This window comes from Ostrinia furnacalis, unplaced genomic scaffold (genome assembly GCF_004193835.3).
Source record: "Ostrinia furnacalis isolate ACB-3 unplaced genomic scaffold, ASM419383v2 OfSCF7348, whole genome shotgun sequence".
Taxonomy (NCBI): domain Eukaryota; kingdom Metazoa; phylum Arthropoda; class Insecta; order Lepidoptera; family Crambidae; genus Ostrinia; species Ostrinia furnacalis.
The window spans coordinates 760,750-787,203 of NW_021137587.1; the positions used below are offsets into that span (position 1 = coordinate 760,750).

At 36.5% G+C, this 26,454-nt stretch overlaps 1 protein-coding gene across 1 annotated transcript in view; it reads left to right on the forward strand.

The window, feature by feature from the left end:
- The first annotated feature begins 3,678 nt into the window (after window positions 1-3,678).
- LOC114364077 (uncharacterized) overlaps window positions 3,679-26,454 on the forward strand; it is a 126,114-nt gene continuing 103,338 nt past the window's right edge. The window contains exon 1 of the mRNA XM_028320066.1: window positions 3,679-3,922. Within this exon, the coding sequence (XP_028175867.1) occupies window positions 3,679-3,922 (244 nt within the window). The remainder of the gene's footprint in view (window positions 3,923-26,454) is intronic.

The window sequence follows — 26,454 nt, forward strand, 5'->3', positions numbered from 1 at the left end:
TCACGTACTAATAAATCCCCCAATAATATAAATTCCTTTGTTTTTGGTGCAAATTTTAGTGTTTCGTAGCAGGTTTTTAAAATTTCTAAAGCTTATTGTATATCATCTAACAATGGATACTTTAGATAATACGTTTTCCTACATTCTGAATTATAATAACTATATCGAAGATGATGTGGTTCGCGCATTTCATGAAAAGTTACTTCGGTGCACATCATTTAGACCGCGTGAGCTAGAATTATTTCAACACCCTGAACTGATTGAACCTGTACCTAAAAATGAGACGCACCTTCAAGTAATTTATGACGGTGACGTGGGATTAGTGGGGCACTGGAGTTGTATTTATTACATTAATGGAATACTGCGTGTGTACGATAGTCTTGTTGGTGTTCTAGGAAAATCGCAAAAAATATATGTAAAAGCCTTGTTTCCGTATCTATCGGAGTCATGTATTCAGTTTCCAAGTGTTCAGCGACAACCGAATACTATTGATTGTGGTTTGTTTGCCATTGCTTTTGCCACCTCTTTAGCTCGGAATATTTATAAATACATATATAAAATTAATATTCATACATAAAAGTACAAGGCAAAATATCGGGAGAGTTTAGGCTCCATTCACCAGGTGTATAAATTGACATAATAAGTTTATTATATTTGCTGCTACGGAACCCTTTGTGCGCGAGCCCGACTCGCACTTGGCCGGTTTTTTATTTTCTTTTTCAAGGGACAATCAGGTCAGAAAAATATTTTAAAAGATTAAATAATATTATTACTTTCCCATCCGCATTGACACGATTCACGATATTCATTGCTCAAAAGGCTTTTAATATTGTTCTCGAAAAATTTTCTTTGAGAATGAGATTTGTGTCAAAACGAAGACGTCAAAGGCGACATCCGAGCTCATTTCGAATAAACGAAGGTAAAATTATGACGCAAATGCTGTTTGATGTGTCTCCAGATATTGGATATTGACGCGATGTAGATATTGATTGGAAATATTATTTGAACACTCATTTGTATACTAGCTGTGCCCGCGACTTCGTACGCGTGGAATAATGACTATGGGTAGGCATTTTTAATAATTTAGGCTAATTATTTTACAAATAGACACACACGCATAAATACTTAAAAATACTATTAATTGAAGAAAACATATTTAATAATCTAACCCTTTATATTACGAACAATATTATTTAAATTAGCAATAAATCGTGTAAGCAAATCCAATTGTAATCAATTTGCAGCGGTAAAAATTAATATTTGCATGCGTAGGTAAGTAGCAGTAAGCACACTTAGGCATATTTCCAGCTAGTATACCACACAATATTTTTCCCATGTTAATAAAAAATGTATACCAATCTACTCGAAGTTGGCTTTACGATGTCTAACCTTTGCCGACAATATTTTCGATATCTTCAAAATAAATTCTGAACGTAAAACTGCCTTGATGTCAGACTTCGTTCAATTAAACTCAGATTAAACATCACCCGCGCACGGGCTTCGAACGGCGCGAGTGAGGGTAGGTATATAGTAGGTACAGAAAGCATGAACTTGTTTTAACACAACCAAATTAATTACTCCCCCTCCCCTCTCACGCAGAACATTCGCATATTCGCTGAAAAGAAAATTAATTAAGACTCACAAGCAACAAAATTGGGTTTGCTTCAAATCAGTTTATGATTACTTAGAACTGCGGGTAATAAAATTGTGATTTGTTTTCGCAAACAGAATGAAGAAATTACTTTGTCGGATATTGTGACGGAGCTTTGATGTCGGGAGGTGGATACGTGCCCGGGAAATTGGAATTATTTATTGTTATGTGCCTTTGAGGGCTGCGCCTGGGATGACACATCCAGCATTGTGCCCGGGGCGCGAGACGAGGGTGGCCGAGCGAATGCTCCGGCCCGCTGCGCTCAGAGACGGACAGTTTATTAAGTCGTGTAAATGACGGTCACTCCGCAACAAAAACGGATTTGTTGTTTCCAAAAAGATACTCATTTTTGGGGTCCCGCACCTAACGGGTGCGCTAATAGGATCTTTTTATTTAGACATCCGTGTGTCTTTCTGTCAGGGAATTGTATCTCATGACTCGAAATATATAGTTGATTTTCACAGTATGAGTTTAATAAAAAATATGAAATTAAATAAAGTTAAAATAGGAAGGCCGGGGGGAAAGTAATACGAGAAACTTACTCATTAATGTTTATTTGATTATAGACAACAAGATAAACAAGTTCTTTGACGTTAAAATTTTCCGTTCTGTTCACTTTAAAAAAAATTCAAATGGGTTCATCACTATATTAGTCAATCGTTTTGCTGAACCAGTAGTGAATTTCCAGTTTTGAAAGCCAGTTGCTTATGTATTTAAGTAATTTAAATAAGGGGTTAATTAACAAGTCGAAAATTTTCCCCTAAATCTTCATACACACACCACACATACGTCCATTTACGCCTCTAGTGTATCGCGGGACTCGGGCTGCTGCCTTTAGAAATAAAATCAAATAATCTAAACGGCACATTTTAATGAGTGCTTGTGCCATTAAATTAGTGAAAATTGTCCCGAGCACGATTATTCCGGTCGTTTCGGAGTAGGTAGTTACAGCGCCTGTTGCCCCTGACAGTGCTGATTGTGTTATTAAATATGTTACTGTTATGCTTTAAAGATGAGCTACCGTCTCATTTTATGAAATAGCAGGACAAAGTTAAAATTAGGGCTTAATTACTGAGTGGAATCTAATTTCAAAATTAACTTGGAGAGAGAGACCGCCATGATTATTTCATTAATTCGATGTAGTGATATTTGTGTTTTATTAATTTAATTCACAAACTTAATGACAAGTATGAATAATATAAGTGTCTATGTAATGTGCAGCCGCATGGCGAATATGCCTCGGAAACTTATAACAAGCACTTACAACTTGAAAGCTGCGGTGCTAACATTAGCTTCAAACTTTAGTGAGCTTATCAAATTACCTGTTAATATAATTAAGCACGAGCCACCGGTTACCGGCATTTTCGCTTTAACCTTATTTTAGTTTATTTCTCTTCTGGAAGCGGTGACAAGTCAATCTTCCTCATTACAGGCTTGAACTAAGCGGGGGGATGTACAGTAAAAACCTTATATTATTTGACTTTTTTCATACATAATGCTATAAAATTTCAGTTTTTCAGGCAGCTATTTACAATTAATGAACTGAATCATGCACAATAAATATTATGTTATATCATATAATGACCTTACCTATATACCATACAGCTGATTTGAACTTGTCCCAATTTATTTACTGATTTTTATTTAATTTAATATCATAAAAGGTCTCTAAACTCATCACTGTTACTGTTTTATGTATTTATAAGTGAAATAACGTTTAAATCTGTGTATTGCATTGTGTTTATGGTGCAAATTGTGCAAATACTTAGAACCGATTTGACAGTGCAATTACGAAAATATTACGTTGGATTTTGTTAACATTGTTCTATCTTTCGAAACAGGTACCTATTTCTTTTATATTTACAACAGTAGTGCATATTTTAGAAACGAAATACTATTATTGTGACCTTATACTGTCACCCGCGTAAGAGGTTATATTTACCTACATTTTTGTCAACCTCCAATTATTGATCAATTGATCCTTTGGCATTTACATTTTAATACTTTATTATTTACCAAAAGAAACAATGCTTACACGTAAAGCCTTTGCTCGCCGGGAGGAGTCCCAACTCCAACTGGCTTTGAGAGATTTGAAGGCAGCCAAAGACTTGATTGAGCAATTAAATAGGGAAAGAGAGGACAATGAGAGGGAGCTGATGGATGTGTGGGATAAAAACAAGCATTTAAAGAAAGAGATGGCTGAGCTGCACACCAACTATGAGACAATTGTAGAGGAACGGAATAGGCTACAATTAATCATTGACGGGTTTGGTGAGTGCAATGAAGAACGTCCACTCATTTAACACGAGACATAAGAATAAACTTGCTGTTCCATCATTTAGGTTGCATAAGATAGGTAATTCATTCTTGGGGAAATGTATTACCATATTTAACAAAATACCACACAACCTTGTCGAATTGCCAATAAACAAATTTAAGATACATATAAAAAATACCCTTATGTCCAAAGGGTACTACAAGGTTCGAGACTATATTGATGACAAGGATGCGTGGTCAGTTCAGTCTGCACATATTTGATGTACTTAAATTTGACTATTCTTACCGTTAGATAATTCCTGGCAATAAGTGGTGACTGAGTTTGTTCCGGCGTTTCTTCTCAGCACTTGCCATATGTTTGTCTCGAAGCGCTGGTAGGGCCCAAAAGATAAGGAGACATGTAAAGTGCCCCATAAGGGCTACCTTTTCTTTTTTTATTATTTTCTATTGACGTTCATAAGTGCCACTTGTGGTCTAAACTGAATAAATATTTTTTGATTTTGATTTTGATTTTGATTTTTTGATCACTCCACATTTAATACAAATGAATATCAGATACGAAGAACTTTAAAAGACAAGTGAAACACGTAGGTACCGTTACGTTTATCTACTCTTAAATTGTATGTAAAATTAAACTAACCTTGTAGGTATTGTACTTTTTACAATTGTTGTGCTAACAACCAACTAGATGTTCTCCTCCTCCTTATAGTATATCTTTTATGCCAGAATATTCTCTCTCTTCGCAAAGATATTATGTACTCCCGTATAAAACAGTTACGAGTTTGAAAGTTTGACGCAGCGAGCGCTTTGGGGTGTTAAATGTAATAAATATATCATGGACAAGCCTCGCGGCAGTTTTATTATTCCTGTAATATACAGATATGAACAATATAAGTTTTTAGATATCTTTTGTGATCAGCGATACTTGTAATATGGTAAATAAGCAAGCTTTAGTAAGCTAACTCTAACCTAAGCTTAATTTCTTGATAAAATAGATGAAAATTTTCATGTAAATACAATCTTAAGGTAGACTTTATTTCAAAAGCCAATTATTTCACTCCTTATTTAAAAGGAAATTCTAGCTCTAACCGGATCGAGTCATTCTATTCAGATCGAGCAGCGCTTAGCCGTAATGAGCAGGTTGGCTGGAGTAGTGTTGTTCGGCATTTTCGGATACAAATAAAAGAATAACAATGAACATTACTGATAAGAATACCAGCAATTTTTAATGCTCATGAACCATTTAAATGTAAGTAACTCTGTTTAGCTCTTTTTCTTGTTACGGATGAAATAAAATTTTAATCTGAGAGGCTTTACATTTTACCAACTTTTTCAATCTTAAGAGCTTAGATTTGCGTAATTTATAGTATGTAAGTAGTATGTTCTGCAGATGACGTCGAATTTGATAGAATAGGATTGTCACCATCGGCATTCAGACATCCCTAAACTGCTGCGGTCACTAGCGACCGCGCGCGTTCCGCCGGTCGGCGAGCGCACGAGCCGAGCCACACGGGCGAGCTACCCGCGCTCAAACTACCCGCATCGCTCTTCAGACTAATTGCCGTTGATTTCACGCAACGAGAAGTCATTTGTGGACTCGTATAGCTTAAGTGCACTTGTTGTACTGAGAAATGGAAGGTACAGGTTTTGAGTTGATGAATTTAAAGATTTACGAATTTTGCAGAGTCAAATTTAAAGAAATGTAGGTAGACAGGTACATTATGAATAGATTTACACAAGTACCCATCATAATGACCGCTGGTACCATGCCAGGGGTAATTTCTCTTTTCCCTAAAATCCCCCAACAAATATTAATATTCTAAGTTCACATTTTAAACAAAATGCAGTATTTTGAATCACTTTGAAGACAGCCGACGGCGGCGAGCCACCGTGACCGGCCGCACAAAGCGGAGTCAAACGCCGGCCTTTGATGTCGCCGCCACTGACGCTTGACCACGCCCGGCCTTTCGTTCGGTGACCGGCAGATTTTGTCTTGTTATATGTACGAGTATACTGTTTTTTATTGGTTACTTTGAAGGGATTCAGGACCAACGACAAAAAAACATAGTTTACCAAATGATAGATTTGTAAAGAATGTAAAATGTGGCACTGTTGTACCCTCGATCGACTTACACCCACCTAATGACGCAAACTTCGAAGACAAAGAGGCATCTCGACTAATTAATCAGAAAGTGATATGCTAAGTAAGCCCGAGGCGCCGGGGATCAGTCGTCATCGCTGTGATTGATGATCATTAACCTAATGGCGCTCCGATTCTAAGATTCGGTTTTGGTGTTTGAAACAGACTGAAATGCCGCTTCTTTGGGTACATTATCAATTACACTTACCTTTTAACATGGATTTATTATTCATCAATCACGGCCCCTTTTAAGGAAATCCCAATTGAGGAAAACTTTATTTCAAATGTCAAATTAGTAACTCGAATTAACGCAATACACGAGTGCCGACCCACGCACCTGGTCTACGGAGGTAACTGAAGCACTATTAAAATAATTAAATTATAGCCTGACCAGGAACATAAAAACCCTCGCCATGTTGCGGAAAATTAATGGTACTAATTTCTTTTAATGGCAACAGTAACTGAAAACTTCATTGACATGTCACCTTGCATGTCAGTCTATTGCTGTCAAAGTGTAAACAAACTTTATTTTAAATGTGCGCAATTGATTTTGTGAATTAAATTGCTAAAATCTTTTTATAGTCGTGAAAGAAAAGTGGTTCACAATGTGTTAAAGTATTTGTCGAAGAGAAATACTAAGGGTTCGGACAATATTTTCATTGAATAATGTTTCCGACAAAGGTTGTCAAATTGACTGACATGTTTATCGTATAGTACAGTCAACTATGAAAATTAGCTGTGGTTTGTTTCAACTACCTATTTTAAAGTTTTTTGACACTTTGTAAGTATTGAATTTTATGGAATTGGGAAAGAAGTACCGAGTTTGAAGCGTTCATGAGCAGACATTGTAGTTGAATATTCAAGTTCAGAATTTGATTATTGATGAATAATAATAAAATCCTACTTGCTCGATTGATGGTTTCATTTAATTTATTTAAACCAGTTTACCTATAATATAATATGTTTTTGTTAATTTATGAAAATATTAAATAAGCCTATAATCCTGAATCCTGATACATAAAGTTAGCCTATTAATTTAATACAGGTACGACTGTACCCAGTGTTGCACTATCAAATGCAATTGAAGCGCCTCTATGCCAGGGTTTTTATGTTCCTGGTCAGGCTATACAACAGTTTTTTGTCGTAAAAGACTAAATGCCGCACCAAAGGTCAAATGTTCAAGATAACTGAAAAGTAAAAATTTAATTATGAAATTCAGTAGAATACAATTTGCTTCTTACAAGCATGAACTTCAACGATGGGAAACAAAAACATTTCATTTGAACCATTAACCATACCTGACAATATAAATAGATAGAAAGTCATGGACACCATAAGACATCTTGGCCACATTATTGCTTTTTCCCGTGATTTGTGAATGAGTGGATATAGTGACAACAATTTCGTCACCGAACAATAGTCTTATTCCCCTTCTTGTACTACAGGTAACTAGCCACGTGGCTGCCCAGCGGAGCGGTGGCCGGCCGGCGGTGGCTCGTGGCCGGCGGTGGCTCATAGCCAAGCGGTGGCTCATAGCCAAGCGGTGGCTCGGCGCCGCTGCCCCCTCGTCGCACCCCCACCGACTCCCTTTGGGTAGTGGGATGGCTCGATGTCGTCAGGTACCTACTTCTAATTGCCTTATTATGTTTTGTTTAGGGAGGGTGTGTTCATAAAAAAGTAGCTTTTAAAAACGTAATGGATCAGTCCAATTAAGTACTCATCAAAAATTCAAAACACAACGTACCAAGCGTTATAATACTTAGTATATCATCATAAAAGCATATTTTCTTTTCCATTTCATAATTAATTTCGTCAAGATAGCTTTTGTTTGATGAAATATATGTTTAACTTAACAAAATTCTGAAGTGAACAGACACGGTTACCGGAAGGAATTGAAAGCTAAATTAATTTATGAATTTCAAGCGAACAACGAGTTGGCTTACTGTTTCTTCGCTTTAATTGAACCGCTTGCGCTTGCACTAACTTTTTCTAGTGTCGGACAATATATCGATACGGGCTATCGATATTTGATAGGTTGACGTGAAAGCTTCGTGGGTTAAGCTTGATAATGAGCGATTAAACCTATTTGAAAAATTAATTGAATCAAAGGATAAATTGAAGTAAGTTTGATTACTGAAACGTATGTAAGAAAAAGTATCATTTATTGCACTTCTGCTTAGCCATACTAATACTACTTGTAAATCGTAATTCCTTCCTCCACAGGACAGGCAATGCCTAGTGTGGAGGTCTGTCTTTTGTTTCGTACTAGGTACTTGATATGGCAATAAATATTTTATTTTCATTTTCACTTGACACGGCCAGCTGAAAATGACAATGAGTCCATGCCAAGAGCACTATGTACTGTTCTCTCTGTCTTGAATAGAACAGCATTTTCAGACAAACATTCGTGCCATTCTCAACTTCGCGAGTAGGTACAGAATAATAAAATATTACACTATCGATAGTCAAGTGACGACCTGCATCACTACGTTCGTGTCTAAATAACAACTTGCAAAAATATGAAACTTCTGTACTCCAGGCTTTCAATTATAGAACCGCTTTGGAGGCCAATTTGCCGATTTGTAAAAACTTCTGTTTCCCCTTTTGGACTTGTTTGAAATTGCCGTGAAGGTTTTGTGCAGTCATGATGAATATTTTTAAGTAATATTTTGTACAATATTACAAAAGCGTAATATAATTGGGAGTGTATGTACTATGTACTCTACTTTTTAAGAAACTAGATGGATCTCGAATAAACTTTTGCGATAAGTTAGGTGTGATGTATTTTGAAAACTACAAGACCTTTATACCACCCTAGACTGTATCTCACTTAACATCAGGTGCAATTGCGGCCTTATTCTGTATAAAAAAGATAACACAGGGCAGTCCGTAACAGTTAATTTCTATTCACTGACAAGTATTTAAAACAAATCCAAGAGCAAGTTAGATAGCCCTAGAGGAGGATAATTTACGGTTAATATAATGGTCCGGGAAAGAGGCTTTTCCAAGGACTAAATGATGATGATATTATATTGCTATTATTATTAACTCAATTTCATTTTAATTTGCTGCCTAGTTGCCATTTTCACTATCTAAATTGTTTTTACCATTTTTCTCTTCAAGTATAATTAAATTGTGCCAGTTTTTAATTTCGGCCCGAAACGAGGTTGTCCAAAATGAAATTTCATTTGGAAATGATAAAGCTTGGCGCAAATAAAACGTGCGAGAACAGACTAATTGGAGAACCGAAAAGTCACAGCCGCAGTATCTATTTGAAATAAGAAATTAATACAGCTGGAGGCTTTGACTTAATAAAACACAGTTCAGTAGGTATTTCAGTAATTGAAATTCATCAAACGTTTGTTTTTTAGACCACAGCTAGATGAGATTGCTTAATGAAAACTGAATTAAACGTTTAGGAAATATCCATGAAGATTTTATACTTCATGGTTTGATGAATAAAGCTGTTAGTACAAGTTTAAGAGCTTTATGATCGTTATAAAGTTAGAGTCCAGCTAAACATTCACACCAATAATGTGAAACTGAGGGTCAATTTACTATTGACCCTCAGTGAACAGTTTACTTTCCCTTAGGTACTGATTTCTGAATATTGAATTAATTTACCAACATTAGTGTAACAATCTGTTTCTGTAAACCTTTCAAATGACCTGTAAATACTGTTTTGTTCTTACTGTACGAGGGCAGAATTAATTAAAGCACACTAATGGCTGGCCCGGACATCGAATCGGCCTCGCCGCGGATCGCCATTTGCATATTAATCTGTTCGAGCTCTCCCAATCCCAGGATTGGCTACTTGAGTCGTCAGTGCACAAAAAGGTCATTAGTAGAAACGGTTATTTGTTGTTTTGGTCCAAGGCTGGGATTTGAATGCCCGACATTGTATTAAATCTCTTGCTAAGTGTGAGTAAATGTGCAAATATTTTTTTTTTATACACAACGAGAAAGCTTTTGACCTGCATCTCACCTGATGGAAAGTGATGATCAGGCTGAAAGTGGAAGCAAGCTTCACCCAGAATCCTTAACCACAGAGGAAATGGCTGTCTTACCTCTAACTGTCGGAACACAATAATGCTAATAACAATGTTGTTATGGCGACAGTCTTAGGTAAGATGGTGGTAGCTAGCCAGGCGGACTTTAAACAGCGCTACCATCAACCAAACAGAAAAATATGCCCCCACTGGGATTCTAACCCGGGACCTCTGGGTCTGAAGCAGGTGGTCTTACCACTAACCACAGAGGCGGTTAAATTTTTATGTAATTTTCTTCTTTCGTGTCCCATTGTGGACTCCAATAACAAAAGGGAAAATCACCTGAACACACCGAAATGAAGTTTCCATTCAATTGGGCAATTTAATACACTTCCCCATATTTTTTCTTGGCGCGGAAATAGTTTTCGATGTCAAACAATACCGTTTACAGCCGTAAATAAGAATAACTCATAAAACGTAAATCAATAACATTTGGGGTCGCGGCCGATTTCCTTTGTTGCATTGTTACATGTAAGAATTTTATGAGATAAGCTGATTTATTGTTGTACCAGTAAATATGTTGCGGACGCGGATACACAAAGCGTTGTTGTTCTTCGATCTTGGTGAAGCGCGTTTTGACGTGAAAGAAAACTTACAGGAAAAGTATTCATAATCACGAATTGAAAATAGTTTCAATCGTTACAGCATAAAACAAGAGAAAATTCAATATTCAGCGGCTAAAGATAATGTTGTAGAGTTTCATGTTTTAGGCGCACGCATAACTCATTTATGAGATATTCAAAATAGTTGTAGCTTTTTGCTCCTCTATTTGTTTATCCGATATCTAAATCACTCGTTATGTGTGCAAACTAATTTGTTTCTTATAACAATAGAACCGTGCCTTCGAACACGGCTTCGATCAGCCAAAAAAGGAGCAAAGACATGTATTGTGCCGGCGACAAAAACTGCTTGCGCCGGCGGACGGCAATCCCTGTCGGGTGTACGGCTCCGGCGCAAAAACACCGGCGCCCGAGTTCACTCGTGCAAACGACTTTCGGATGCCCGGCCCACACTTCTTGTGTTGCCACAATAAAATACAATTGAGTATCCCTGGATTTTTTGCAGTGTTTCCAATATTTTCAAAGGGTGATCTTTTGTTTTAGCGTATTGGTTTTGTAGTTCAGTGTACTGCAGGAAATTTCGCATTTGGTGTGCATTTTTATCCAGCTCTATTTTACTTTCCTTTTTACTCGTACATTATTCACATTATTATCAAATCAAATTAAATCAAATATATTTATTTTGCGAACATGGGTAAATGTAGGTATTACAAGTATTTTAGTATCTCCATCTTCCACCTTTTGGCATGCAAAATTATAAATCAAACTTATCAAATTTCATTTACATAAAAAAGAATTTTCACTTAAATAATGTCAGATCAATCATATTATAATTGAANTTACATATTATACAATCACATTTATATTAATGGTTACAATTCTCTATCATTAAAATATTCATTCATATTATAATAACATTTATCTATTAACATTTTTGATAAAATAATTTTAAATTTATTTAAATTAAATTGCTTCAAGGATTCTGGGAGTTTGTTGTAAACCTTTGGAGCCATTTCTGTGACATTTTTACGCATTAGTGCGGTTTTACATTTATTATTTGTGCAAAGTTCGGGTTTTCTAGGGCGAAGGTTAGGTATGTGATCTTTTTTTTTAAACAAATCTGGATTAGATTTTACGAATACACACAGTTCAAAAATATATATACATGGAAAAGTTAATAACTTCAGTGATTTAAAATATGGCTGACAACTTTCTATAGGTTTTAGACCGCATATAGCCCTAACACATCGCTTTTGAGCCCTCAGTAATATTTCTCTGTAGGTAGAATTGCCCCAAAATATTACACCACTACGTGTAGAGCTATAAACTCTATTGTCATCATTTCAATTATTCGTTTAATGAGATAGTCATCACAAGATCTCACAAGATATTCGAGATAATAATACATAGTTTTAAAGGGTTTACTCATTTTCTCGTGTCATAATTAGTTTCTCGGCACTTTGACGCGTTGACGCGAAGTCCTAATTATACACAAACCCCGACATATCAAGTTTAACACTGTGGTATCTTATTTCATTGTGATAGGTGCTACTCTCCAACAAAGGCTTATCGTCTGATGTGCTGTTCCTACTAGAGATGTTATGGATATCCGAAACCGTAACCGAAAGTATCGGATATACGAAATTAAAAAATATCCGTAACCGTAACCGATTCAAGTTTCGGATAGTTTCGGATAAAGGCGGAGTCTAAATCTTAATATTTTTTAATATTTGTTACTTGTCTGGCATTCCCGGGCACCATCTAATATCCTCGCCTGTTTTACCTTTATCTTAGGTGTCGTCATAGTACTTAAAGTGGCTATGTGGTTTGCGCAGCATCTTGCTATTTGAATTTAAATTTTAAAAATTCTAATATCCGTAACCGAAATTATCCGAAACCGATATAATATTATTTTAATATCCGTAGCCGTATCCATAACCGAAACTTCATATCCTCAACATCCCTGGTTCGTAGCAATTTGAGCATCGGGCTTAGTGTCGGGAGCCGTCAACCCTCGCGTGTCTGGAGGTAGTTAGCTGCCAGACAGTGAACCTCGTGGATGACTTACAGCGAAACACGTCTAGAGCACCATGTTTTGCATATTCATTTTGATGTTTATGTTCACAAGAAAATCAATATATAGTATCTAGACTGATACAGGTATTACCTACTATAGGCTAGTTGCCTAAAAAAATTTTTTTAGTCCGTAATGTTTAATATCAAAAAATATTGGACACGTATATTTTTGTTTGTCAATCTAACAAATAATTACATAGTTATGGTGCGTTGAAGTTGCGCACGACGTCACATCGTGCGGCATTTTTAAGNATATAGCCCTAACACATCGCTTTTGAGCCCTCAGTAATATTTCTCTGTAGGTAGAATTGCCCCAAAATATTACACCATAACGAAGAGTCGAGGCAACAAAACCATGGTAAGCCGTTAATACTGTATCACGGTTAGCAGTCTTAGCTAACTTGTAAAGTGCAAATGAAAATTTATACATTTTTTTGCAAACTTCAATAGAATGGGATTCCCATGACATATTGCTGTCTATGTATATGCCAAGAAATTTTGTGCAATTGGTTCTTTCTATTTTACAATCTCCGTAGTTAATATTCAAATTAGGATAAATTTTTTTCTGNAAATTTTCTGAGAAAAATGCATTATATTTGTTTTTTCTAAATTAACCTTTAAATTATTTTGTTCCATCCACCTAATAATATCTTTTATGGTCTTGTTTATATCGTTTTCATAATTTGTATAATCATCGTTTTTGCACTCTATAAAGATAGTACTATCGTCGGCAAATAGTATCATTGGATGATTAATCGATTTAACTATATCATTGATGTAAATTATAAAGAGTAAGGGTCCCAATACACTACCCTGTGGTACCCCGCATTCATTTAGTCTTTTTTGAGATTTAAATATTTTTTCTTTTTTACTAGACAATCGTGCAAAACTTACATTTGCACAGTCAATATGAAAATAATTTGTACATATTGAGCAATTTGTGAATTGTCGGTTTTCTATAATATTCTTGCATTTAACACATAGGTTTTTGATAATTTCCTTTTGCGCCATCATAAAAAAAAAATAAAAATTAAAATAGAATAGTTTAACTTAAACAAAACAAAAAAAAGAAAAAAAAAAAAAAAAATGGTTCAATAGCACACTTGTGACTTGAACCGGCGTCCACAAGTTAACGTGAGAGNATGCTATGTTACATTAATTAATTAAGTGTAGTTCACTCACAAGATCTTATACAAACAATTCATCAAGACTTTACTCGTATGTAGGTACGCTCTACACTAATTTTACCTAGAGATATAATGAGGATTAGATTTGATTGTGTATTGTATTGAAGCTACTGAAAATAATCTTTTACTATTAGAATTCTACAGTATTCTTGATAAACATAGGCTACATAATATGGACGGATAGACATTCTGTGACAGACGACCATTCAGGCGAAGCCACGGGCAAAAATTAGTACTAAATAAAAAAAAACAAAAAAAAACTACACAGTAATATGATTGTATATTACTTGGAAAAGTAATTTAGGTTCATTCGCGTCTACAAAAGGTCGTTATATCAAACGATGGAGAATTTATTACACTGCTTTTCCAAGAAATCAAGAAATCTGTTACTTTACGAAACGACTGAATCTGTCCGTGATAAAGTTTCTCGGTAGTATCGACAAATAATAAATGCCTTTAAATTTCAGGTCATTGAATTCATGTGGGTTGACGGCATTATTATAAATAATATATTATCACGTGTAGTAGACTTTACGTGGCAGGCTTAGGTTTTATCGCTGGAGCTAGATTTACCCAAGAATATTATAGAAATAACAGTTAATATTTATAAAAAAAAAACCTTAACTTCGAACTCCTCTTGTTCTTCTGATATTAATTTAAGCTTGAAAAATGTTCCGCTGTAGCACACAACATAGCTTCAATCAATACGGCCTACTTTTGTAAAGGTTACAGCGCCTTTTGACGTAACGGTAACCTAATATCAATCTGATACATTTGTCATATTATACAATTTATTTCTGTATTAGAAACGGTCCCACGTAATTGATTTCGCGGTGTATACCGATTGCTTGTTCGCAACAAACGAGCTGGTCTGTGGGTTATGTTCGCGAATAATTCTGATGTAGGTACGGGACCCGGACCAATCGCAGTCATTTGCCCGGATCGAGGACTGACCCTTACTTAATAATATAAGTATAATGAAAGTTTAACTTTCCCCCGGGACAAACTTGACCTTCATTGGTTGGGTTTCTGTGGCGGTCAAGCTGTAGTTCCTGGCTACACAGGAGTTGCAGTGGTGGGAACGAGAGGTGGGAATAGTCCCGTTAATAATATAAGTAGGAGCGAACCCCAGCTTTACTTGTGGCAGGCTTACTAACATTTGTTATGGTGATTGCCTTTACCTACTTTAAATAAGTAACATTTAAGGCTGAGTTGCACTAAGTACCTAACTTTAACGGTAACTTTACCAATAACCGGCGTTTTTTATGTGGAGTTTGACAGATTTTTGACGTTTGTTAAAGTCAAAGTAAGATGGTGCAACCTATTCTAAGGCTGGGTTGCACCATCTTACTTTAACTGTGACAAACGTCAAAAATCTGTCAAACTCCATACAAAAATCACCGGTTATCTTCATAGTTACTGTCAAAATTAGGTGGTGCAACCCACCCTTAGTATTTTAAGAATAATCAACTCGTAAATCTTTTTCTTGAGTAGTTTACAAATGTAAGCATTCGTCGTGTAGGGTCAACGTCTGCAATGTCATATTACGTTTATTTATTGAGGATAAAAACGGTCACAAACCTCTATCGGTAAGTCAACACAAGGAAGCAAGGCAAGGCGGCGGACCTTTTAATAGTTCAGTCCATAATTCAAGTTTTTTTATACCAAGTTTTAGAAAAAAATATATTCAAAAACACGTACTTATTGTTTTAAAGTTTCATGGTCACTATCATAATTATTATTACTGACGGGATTGCTACCATGTGGTAGCAATCCCGTCAGTAATAATAATTATGGTATGGTCACGGAGTAACTGAAGAAACTTGCGAGTGAGATGTTATAGGCAGACATATCGGCGCTTGCAATAGTGCCGAAATATCGGAAAGACAAAATTAAGGTACATAATCACGTACTTATTATTCTAAAAGTTGTAAAACAGTACATAATTTGTTGTAAAACAAAGCATGGTCTATAGCAATATCCAGCCAGAGCCTGCAACTCCTCTTATTATAGCCATTTATTTCCGTTTCCATTCATAAAATACAGTTCCTCCGCCACTCCGTCGACTTCAAAACAAATTATCTGTAACCGATTATTTAGCCCAACATAAATATTAACTCGCCGTTAACTTCGCAAGCTAACTGTACAGTTAGATCTATTGGGCCAGTCTCTTAATTGTCGGAATCAAAAGTTTGCTGCTCAAACGGAATTAAATTTAACTCTAGTTGTTCAAATTTTATTACAATTCCGGGAATGGACGGAGGTTGTTAAGATTTTAGAAAGGTAGACATTTATGAAGTGGTCAAATACGTGTTACTTTTAAATATTATATCCAAATAAAACTTAATTTTAAAACTTGTTAGGTATATCTAGCCTATGTAAAGAAGCAAGCACACAGGAGTCTAGATTCACTAAGTACATTCTTATAAAATTATCGATGATCGATATTGGTAAAAAAAAAGTGACCCAATTCGAATGTTGGACGATAAAGTTATCTTACTTATTCGTTCGTTTGTATTATGTCCATAACGTAGCGTGTGCATGCCTCCCACTAGGTGGACCGACGATCTGGTGAAGTTCGCGGGAAGGGCCTGGATGCGGGAAGCGCAGGACCGGTCGATATGGAAATCTTACTCATTAATTATGAGCAATTATTTTCGACACCGTTTTATAGAATTTTCAACTCTCATTTTTGCAAGTAAAATTCCGGGAATATCTACATTTTATTAAGCTAAGCCAAGTTTATAATTTGGGATAGAAGTCGACTCATCGGGCTGAAAAGAAAAGGCAAAGCGCGCACGTTGAAAGGGACTGCGAAAGTCGGCAGCGGGGCTTTCGGCTAAATAAATTAACAGCAGTTACGCGGGCGGCAATCAGGCGCATTGACCGGCCCGCGCACGCCCCGCATACCTAATGCGTACTGGTCATTACCGGGGAATAGTGATGTGATCACTGATCGGCCTTCAATAAATATGAACAAATCTAGGGCTGAGTGGCACCAGCTAACGATAACCGGGGTTTTTTGTATGGAGTTTGACAGATTTTTGACGTTTGTTAAATTTAAAGCAAGATGATGCAACCGAGCCTAACTTTCGTTATACGAAGTGTTGACTTTTTTCCAAGTAGTTTTGTCTGGAGAATTTGTACATGACATGTCCGAAACTAAACTAAACTCTACCACTGTGTATTATACGAATAACAACTTGTTTAAATCAGGTGTACCTACTTGTGTAACCTACCACTATTTATAAAACAGTTTTTTAAGTATGTACTCGCAGTCAAAACGGCTTTTTGTCTGAAATGGACCTTGGTTAAAAAATCTCTCAGTAATAAATAAGAAAAGTATCAGAATGCTTACTTTTTATCGTTATCGATATAAACCGCTGTAGAGCGACAACACTGCTGATGAAAATATAGGTACCTACCTACGAGTAACATAGTTTTGTTTGGAAGGAAATCTTTCACAACAAACTTATATGATTCCTGGTATCGTGTAAGTTGTGTTAGGAAATGTAGGAACTTATTTAACTTATGGATTAAGTACCTGAAATATTAATTAGGCTTAAGAAAATCAATACTACGAGTATCTTTAGCCTAGGGGCAGATCATCAACTTTTCGTTAGCCGATAGTTGGGCCCGATTTTAATTTGTATGAAGAATCTGCCGATACCAAAATTGGTATAATGTGAGCACTTTCATATGTCATGCCCATACTGATTAACCGCCCGACCGAACTATTGGCCAACTAAAAGTCGGTGGTCTGCGCCTGGGCTTAACTTTAAAATGTGTGGTATTATTATTTTATTACAACACGACTTATGGACGCAGTTCCATACATAAAAGCTCCTGTTGTAGATTTTGTACACATATTAATATTTATCTATATCACATTCAACTACCGAGTAACTTAAAACGAAATTCTCACAAACCAAACCGCAACTGATATTGTAACTAGAATATGTCGCTAAATAACATTATTCCTAGAAAAATGCCTCCCCTCATACCTCCGATACATCAGGTGACCCCATCCTTTCAAGTTGTGTAGACCGCGCGTCCAGCGCCAGGCTCAATAGAGCTCGCTCAATTTCGGCCGCGACAAAAGTGTATAACAAGGCCCGAGTTTCGCCGCTTTGGAGGTACCCGTCATGTCGAATTGAAAAGTATTCAGGCACACAGGCAGGGGTGCCAACTAAAAAACCGCTGAAAGTATAATCGCTAAAGGTCATTGAAGGTATTTTTGTCATTTTGCTTCAGTCCGATCAGACACACGTATAATTATGACGCATTTAACAATATTGAATTAGTTTTATTACGATAAGTGTAACAGTAGCATTCTATCAATCTTCCATAAAACTTATTTTAACCACAATGTTTGTGCTAGAGAGCTTTATACGAAAAATGCGAAGTAAGGTTTACTCAGATTATTGTGTGGTGGGCGATATTTTTATGAAACCGCAAAGCCCGGTCGCGTACCGGCCTGGCCTCATACACGTGTAGCACGCCATGGAAATATACATGTTAAATATTAATTTATTATGAAATTCGTGACCCTTATTAGGTACTAGCGGTCGCCCGCGATTCCGTACGCGTGGATCCCGTTTTACCCCCTTAGGGGTAGAGTTTCGTAAAATCCATTCTTAGTGAGCAACTACGTTCTAAAAGGAACCCTCATACAAAGTTTGAGACCCCTAGAACTTGTAGTTTCTGAGATTTCGTGATGAGTGAGTCAGTGACCTTTCGCTTTTATATTAAATAAATAAATAAATATCCTTGGACATTTACACTGCGCTTCTAGTCCCAAACTAAGCAAAGCTTGTACTATGGGTACTAGACAACGGATATAAACATACTTACATACTTTTCTTTTTTTGTTGTAAATACATACTTATTATACATAGAAAACACCCAGTCCAATACAAACAAATAAATGTTCATGCACACAAATGTTTGTACTGTGCGGGAATCGAACCCGCTACCTCCGGAATAGTAGTCCTTTTCGAATCACTACACCAAACGGCCGACATATTATAGAAGATTACTCATGAATCATGTTGCTCTGTAATATGTTTTCACACATGTTTGTGTAAATAAATATCTTAATCTGAAGTTAAAATAATACCTTACAATATCTATGAACTGGCAGCCCTGCGTTGCCACGAGCGTACCTGGGACCACATAATTACCCCCGAACTTATTCGGCCGTCTTTTCTTCCCTTTCAATGATACCGGGGAAATATTTTGACAAACTAATATTGGCTGCGGGTCGCCTGCGCCTGGCGACTTATGCAAATAGTTCCCAACTATGGGGAAAGGGGGCGCCCGTTTAGGTGATGGTTTATGGCGTAATATCGTGGGAAGGTAATTGTTTTTGTCGAAGTTATGCTAGTGTGCGACGTCGTGAGCGATAAGAAAACAGAGGATAGCGATCTGATTATAAATAATTCAGTTTTTCGTTATACAAACTATGTGATTGTAATTCACAATGAAAAAATAGAGTTAACGGGTTTAACTCTCTCGATCCGAACATTTTAATGCCCTGGTGTGCCGATTTTTGTTAGAATATTGCATGTTTTAATCAATTGGCAGAAAAAGATAAGATGATTCCACTACAAGGAGGGTATGTAGATAGTTTTGTCGTTACCAATAAGCGTGATAAATACCTGTGGTGGTAGTTTTCTTAGCAAAAAGGTTTTAATGTTTTTTTTTCTTAACTGGCTATTCGTCTCCTGAAATAAAATGTCTAATGTACTCGTACTTTGCTAAACAAGTACACTGTAAGAACTTTATCCAGACTATACCAGCAACCTTTCTTTTGCAAATAAATACCTACCATTCTTTTACCTTATCTCGCAAAGAAATACCAAGCATAGCTCTCTCCATAACAAGTTTCTCCCATGTTCTCTGCAATTACAACAAAACTGTTAATCTGAGGAACGCCGAGTATGGTTTGAAATTCCTTGTCTTACGACGCAGTGAATCGTAGGAAAAGATCCTGAAGAATGGCGCCGCCATAACCATTGGCTGTTTAGTGGATAGAGCGCCATCTGTCACCGAGACGTGAGCGCGATGGAGATTGCTTTACAAGAACAGCCACAGTATTTCATATTAAATTCGGTTTTCCTGTAGTGTGACCTGAAATAAACCCATATCATCCATCCATCTATATTCGTTTTTTTTTTGCAGTGTGCCCTTAATCTTCACATCGCGAGCTCTTAAAATTCATTTACCGTTTGCAATTAATTAGGAGCCAGTGTTGAAACATAGCTGAGTAAGGAACTTGGATACTTCGGCCTATTTTTTGTAAGCCAGTTACAAACGTTTGTAGTAAGTTTGCAGAAGATGGCTAATACGAGTATGGCATATTCCTGTAAACCAATTTCAACTTTTCTGATATCAGAAAGGATCGGGTCCACAATATACTGATTAGATTTGTCTACGGCGCGATCAAGTGCGAATAGCCGCGGTGCGGATCGTCGTCGGCCCAGGAATGCGCTGCAATCGTCCGGAAAAGTGTCCCTTTCGTTTCCCTCCCGCACATGTACGGGATCTGAAAATTTTCCCAGGAAATTCCTAGCAAAAGATTATTGTTCCCCGCTCGTTGTTCTCGCGAATAGCTGCGACACGCCGGGTCGGCTCCCGTTAGGCCCTTAAGCTATCCTGAACTACTTTTTGGAAGGTCAAGGGATATTTAGGGAACAGGTTTAGATTGCGTTTTCTTTTCACAGTATTTTGTAAGAAAGATTCAAAGTAAAAGCACAACAATGTTGTGGGAAAATTGGATGCAAGCCAGTACAGATAATCAATAGAGAGTAATGGGGGAAAACGAACGACGACGTAAAAAATATGATGACTACGAGTCAGTAGGTCAACGTATTTTGTTGCCATTGAACAATATGTCTTTAAGATTTAACGTGATTTTGCTATTGAAGGCTAAACCTTCTACAAGTACCTACTTTAAAAATAAACCTAGTATGTAGGTACATATATGTTTTGTGCATAGAGTAACATGTAATTACACGGTTCCGTGTCACTGGGCTTACGAGCTGCATTAATGGATGCACTGGCCCATTAACAACAACTGACCGTGCGCGATAGTTGGAGCAATTATTATAAAATACAATAACATGTAACAATACTTTCATTTCGCAAAAAAATAATTGACTTGATTCTATCTATCTATACTAATATTATAAATGCGAAAGTAACTCTGTCGATCTGTCTGTCTGTCTGTCTCGCTTTCACGCCTAAACCACTGAACCGATTTTGACGAAATTTGGCATGGAGATAGTTTGAGTCCCGGGAAAGGACATAGGATAGTTTTTATCCCGGTTTTTCAAAACATAGACGCGCGTGATAAAGTTTTTCTGTGACAGACAAAATTCCACGCGGGCGAAGCCGCGGGCGGAAAGTTAGTTTGACATAAAACAAAATGTTTGTAAAAATAATCTTCCTCGCATTTGCTTTGAAACTAAAATACATAGTTTAAATACTAGTTGATAGTTTCAGCCATTGAAAATGAAAAATATATTTAGTTTTTGCCCAGTGCCAATGAAAATCAAAAATACTAGTGACAGAATTTAAAAAATTTAGGCGTCCATGTGACTCTTTAAAAAAAGCTGCATTTTTTAACCCATTCGCCGACAGCTAAACGATTCCCGTTTGACATCAAAGCAAAAATATGAAAGGTTATTTTATCCTATCGCGAGCAGGATCGTTTGTGAAACGTTCACCTTTCCGTCATTGATGGCGGACGTCTCGTTGCGTGCCAGCTTTGTAATTGGACCGACGGGCTTTATTTGCTTACATGTTGCTTCATTAAAATTCCATTTTTTATTCACATAACATGATTAATAATTTCTAGGTTAAACTTTACATTTTGCTTTATTAACACTTTATTAAAGCAGCTTTTAACTTCATTGAGACATCGTAAAATAGCAATTAAGTATAAAAAATAATTGTTGTTTATTGATGATAATCTTTTTCTTATCTACTCTGGACAAAATGTTCTGTAGAAGTCCTGTTTTTTTAAATTTCATTATTCTGAAATAAGTACTTAAATAGTTTTACTTTTAAAATAAAACCTAAAACTTTCACTTGGTAAACTTTAAATTCCAATTGTAATGGAGAATTAATAAATTCACGATAAATCCCTTCTCACACGCTCCAAATGCCAACTTCATTACTGACGCAGACCACTTGAGCTCCATAATTGAGGGACTTGAAGACGTACAACAAAAGCTTTCATCAAATCATAATGTCGATTACAATAGCTAACAAGAAGTAATCATAGCGAGGTGATTCGATTTAGTCCGGGCATCGGAATGCTCAAATATTTGCCCTCTCGTCCTCTTCGCGAAATTTCAGAGTTCTTTGCGTTTCGTTTCCGTATAATCGTGTCTTTACATATTAAGCTGAGAGCAGTAGGTGGCGAGGGAGCATTCTTTTTGTAACTTTATGGCGGTAGGTTGTTGTTTTGCAATGTTTTTCTGGATAATGCGAATTTGGCATCCGAATTATTCAAAGGAAGATGAAATAGACAATTGAGTTGATCATCAAACAATCATATTAAAAACCAAAAATATCTTATTTGTTCTTTGATTTTCATGCGTTAACTCACTATTACTAGTCAATAGATTCTTGTAATCTTTTATGAGAATAAATTCTTTAACCTAAACCTAAATTAGCGTCGGACCGTTCTGACTTTTCTTATTCAATCCCCATAGGCATTGAAGCGTACATTTTACCTAAAAAATAAAGCTCAGTATTTCAGTAGTGACCCCATTCACGGCATGTAACATTCCCTCCCGTAACGAACTCATTAAAATCAAAGCGGACCTTTCAGGCGATTCGTTTATACTTTCATTACGCAAGTATTTGTTTCATTTGCGGAGGTAGAGCCATAGTAGAAACAAATAAGTACGCAAATCAAATCAAAATCAAACCAAAAATATTTATTCAGTATAGACCACAAGTGGCACCATGAACGTGAAAATATAGTAAATAATAAAAAAGAAAAGGTAGCCCTTATGGGGCACTTTACATGTCTCCTTATCTTTTGGGCCCTACCAGCGCTTCGAGACAAACATATGGCAACTCAAGTGCTGAGAAGAAACGCCGGAACAACATACTCCGCCATCTTCGTACATACGCACCTAACGCGGTTTTGTAAGCGCGCCCTTACGTATGCGTCGTAGCACGCACACGCTGACAAAATTTATCGCTGCTAAAGGTGCACCAGTCATGGCTACCTACGTCGCGTAAGTAGTACCGCAGATTCTGGTCTACGTTCCAAAAATAGTAAATAATATATCATAGATCCCTGATTATCCTACAGCGCAAAAATTGCTAAGTATAGAGATTGACTATGCATTTTTGAAGATTCAATAAATTATAAGCGAAAGCCCTACAACCTACGTGTTTAGGGTGTTATTGCTTGCTCAAGGCTCGACGTGGCCTACGTATTTGTTTCTACTATGGTAGAGCCGAATAATCGATACCACGGTGGCGGGTTGTTAGCTCGGCCTGGCGCTTGTAATGTTCATTAATTAGTGGAAAACTCCAGATTGGAAAATTTTTGGAAGGATTCACCTTCAGGGGCAACTTTAACACGATTATAATTGACAGGTGACTGCATAGATCGCATAACAACTATTTAGGTAGGTATTTTTGCGAGTAAGACTTACAATCGGTGCAAACATTAATGTCACAGGCATTTATACACAGATTTGTGTTTTATACCACACAATACAACCAACCATGGTCTCTCTGATTCTTGGAAACGTTCGACTGATCTAGCGGTTTGTGTATGGAACTATAAATAGCCACAGCTGCGGCTGGCGGGCCCGAATCCTTCGGGGGACTGACATTAGCACGATATACCCTTGACGCTTTGATTATAAAGTCCTAGAGAGTAAGGCTGAGTTGCACCACCTAACTTTGACCGTAACTTTGAAGATAACCGGTGTATTTTGTATGGAGTTTGACAGATTTCTGACGTTTGTCAAAGTTAAAGTAAGATGGTGCAACCCAGCCTAAAGTTATTCAAAATTCATTTTCTATTTGCATTTGCAAAAGAATCATGCGCAACAAAAATATATGGGAGATGAGTTTTTCGTGTTAAAATTTGATATAATGCATTTACAGTCTGAAAAGTTCTAGCAACGGAAGTGACATTGTACTCTCCGCTTCCAACTAAAATAATATGATTGTTTCGTAACCAAGTTAGTTTGCGTACTACGTTTGGATTTATTTTGTCATGAAATTAACGAGAGTGTGCTCCTAACCATAACCTTAACCTAAGACAAACACGCGCCGTGTTTATCAAATATTTGCGTTGTTCGGTAATAGGTAATGATGTTGCGAGTAGTGTTGATAACATTTCGTAATTTCGCTTGCAAACTCAATTATAAGGCGAGATTACCGACATTTGCTTGGTAAACCCGCGTGCTTAGTGAAGGTGTAGGGATTCAGTAGCACCGCTTTTAACAAAACACTCCATCTTTATAATTCTAAAACTCTTCTTCGTTAGTAAATAAATGGTTCGAACAATCACACTAATTATATTGTTGTGTACCTAATCACACGATGGTGCACGTACGTACATACATTATACATTACATACCAACGCCAGTACATTAGGCTGCAGTTGGATTTATGAAGACAGTGTTTTATTTAGATGTCTCGTTGTCTGTTCATGCCTGGTCTTGTGTGAGATATTCTTAAATATGTGGATTTGACAAATATCAGGAAGGCAAGCAAGACCGAATTTTTAAAGATTAATTAATGAGCTCACTGTTCCTTCTTGTTCTGGCTTAGTCGCAACAACAGAGCATGAATATTAATAACTAACGTGTACATTATTTACAGGCAAATAGAACATTTAATTACTGCTTAAATATACAATTCCAATTTCTAGGTTCATTTGTACGGGAATAATGTATGGCCTCGGCGCCGAGACTCCACAAAAAGGCGCTCGGGAGCAAAACAGGAACGCAATATGTAGTAAAGTAAAAAGATGAGGATTCAGAGAGACGCTTATTTAAGGCTTAAACATAAAAGCTAGGAAAGTAAGCAAATGAAAATGTTTGAAATACGATTTAATAAAGCGCCTAGGCTGATATTAAAAAGCTTCTCGATAAAAAATGTTGTGGTAAAAATCTTAATCTAGTTAACCCTAGAGTAGTCGCGCCTTTCCGTGAAACGTGAGTGCTCGCGTATGAGCATTTTGCCGCCCAAACTTAAAGTCCGGTTGTGTGTCAAATAACAGTTTAAAAATATGAAAATCAGTTAAAAATGATAGAATAAAGCATACACTATTAGAAAATAACGTTTATTAAAGATTTGTGGCTAAAATTTAAAGAAAAAAAAATATTTTGGAAATGTTAGGAAATATTTATAGAAATCTTAGAAACACTATTGTTTTTACCTACATACATCATCAAATATTAAACTTACTAGCACACTTAAAGGTTTTCCTTACATATGACATGTGCTTCAACAAAACAGGCCTGTCACATGTGCATTTAATGTGCGTTGCACAGTAAATTTGCACAACTATTGCACCCTTGGCACATCATCTTCAGATTCTGCCGCTGATTGTTCTATAACAGTATTGTAATGACTATGTTTACTTTCTTTATAACTTCAGTAAAAATTTTCCACTAATTTTAGTGCACCAGCTTCTTCGAAAACCGACATCTTCCTTGTTTCTTCATTTTTTGTATTTTACGTGAATTTTACCGAAAACGACATGAAATAAATTAAGCACTAATAGTAATTATCAATGTTATGACGTCATTAATGTCTATACAACATTATACGCAATGAAAACTAATAATCTTCCAACTACACTAAAAACCAGACACACAAATTTTACTTACGTCAGTAGTCGCGCAGTGAGCAATTTGCCGCAAAACGTGACATACGTTCAACAATCGTTCTCTATTGCGGTCACCTGCGCACAAAATTTCTTCTAATTTCTAATACATGGAGGTGAAGTATGGGGAGGCAGCTACTGAAACGCTTGACTTTAACAAACGCATCGTGTAGAAAATAACTCGATTTTTTTGCAGAGGGCGGCAAAATGCTCATAGCGCGAGCACTCTAGGGTTAAAAATCTTTATCGCGCGTGTCTCGGTTTGAAAATAAGGTTGTAAAAATTTAATCTAATTTGGTAGGAAGGAGAAGTAGAAGAAGGCGTAAGTTCTAACTATTAGAAACTACTGACAACGTTTAAAATCGTAGGTTCTCAATTCTCGTCTCTTTAATAATAATATCCAAAATCCGTTATTCCGCTAATTAATTCTGAAATAAACTGAAGTACCCATGATTTAAGCATATTTTATGTCATGGTAAGTATGTATAAACATAATAGGTATATCAAAAGCGAATAAAGGTTTTTTGTTTTCATCAATCAACGCCGAAACTAAAATCGGAATTGGGTTTTTCGTATACAAAAGTGAATAACACTTTCCCAGTTCACATTTTCGGGGTAAAATTCCAAGTTCTGATAACA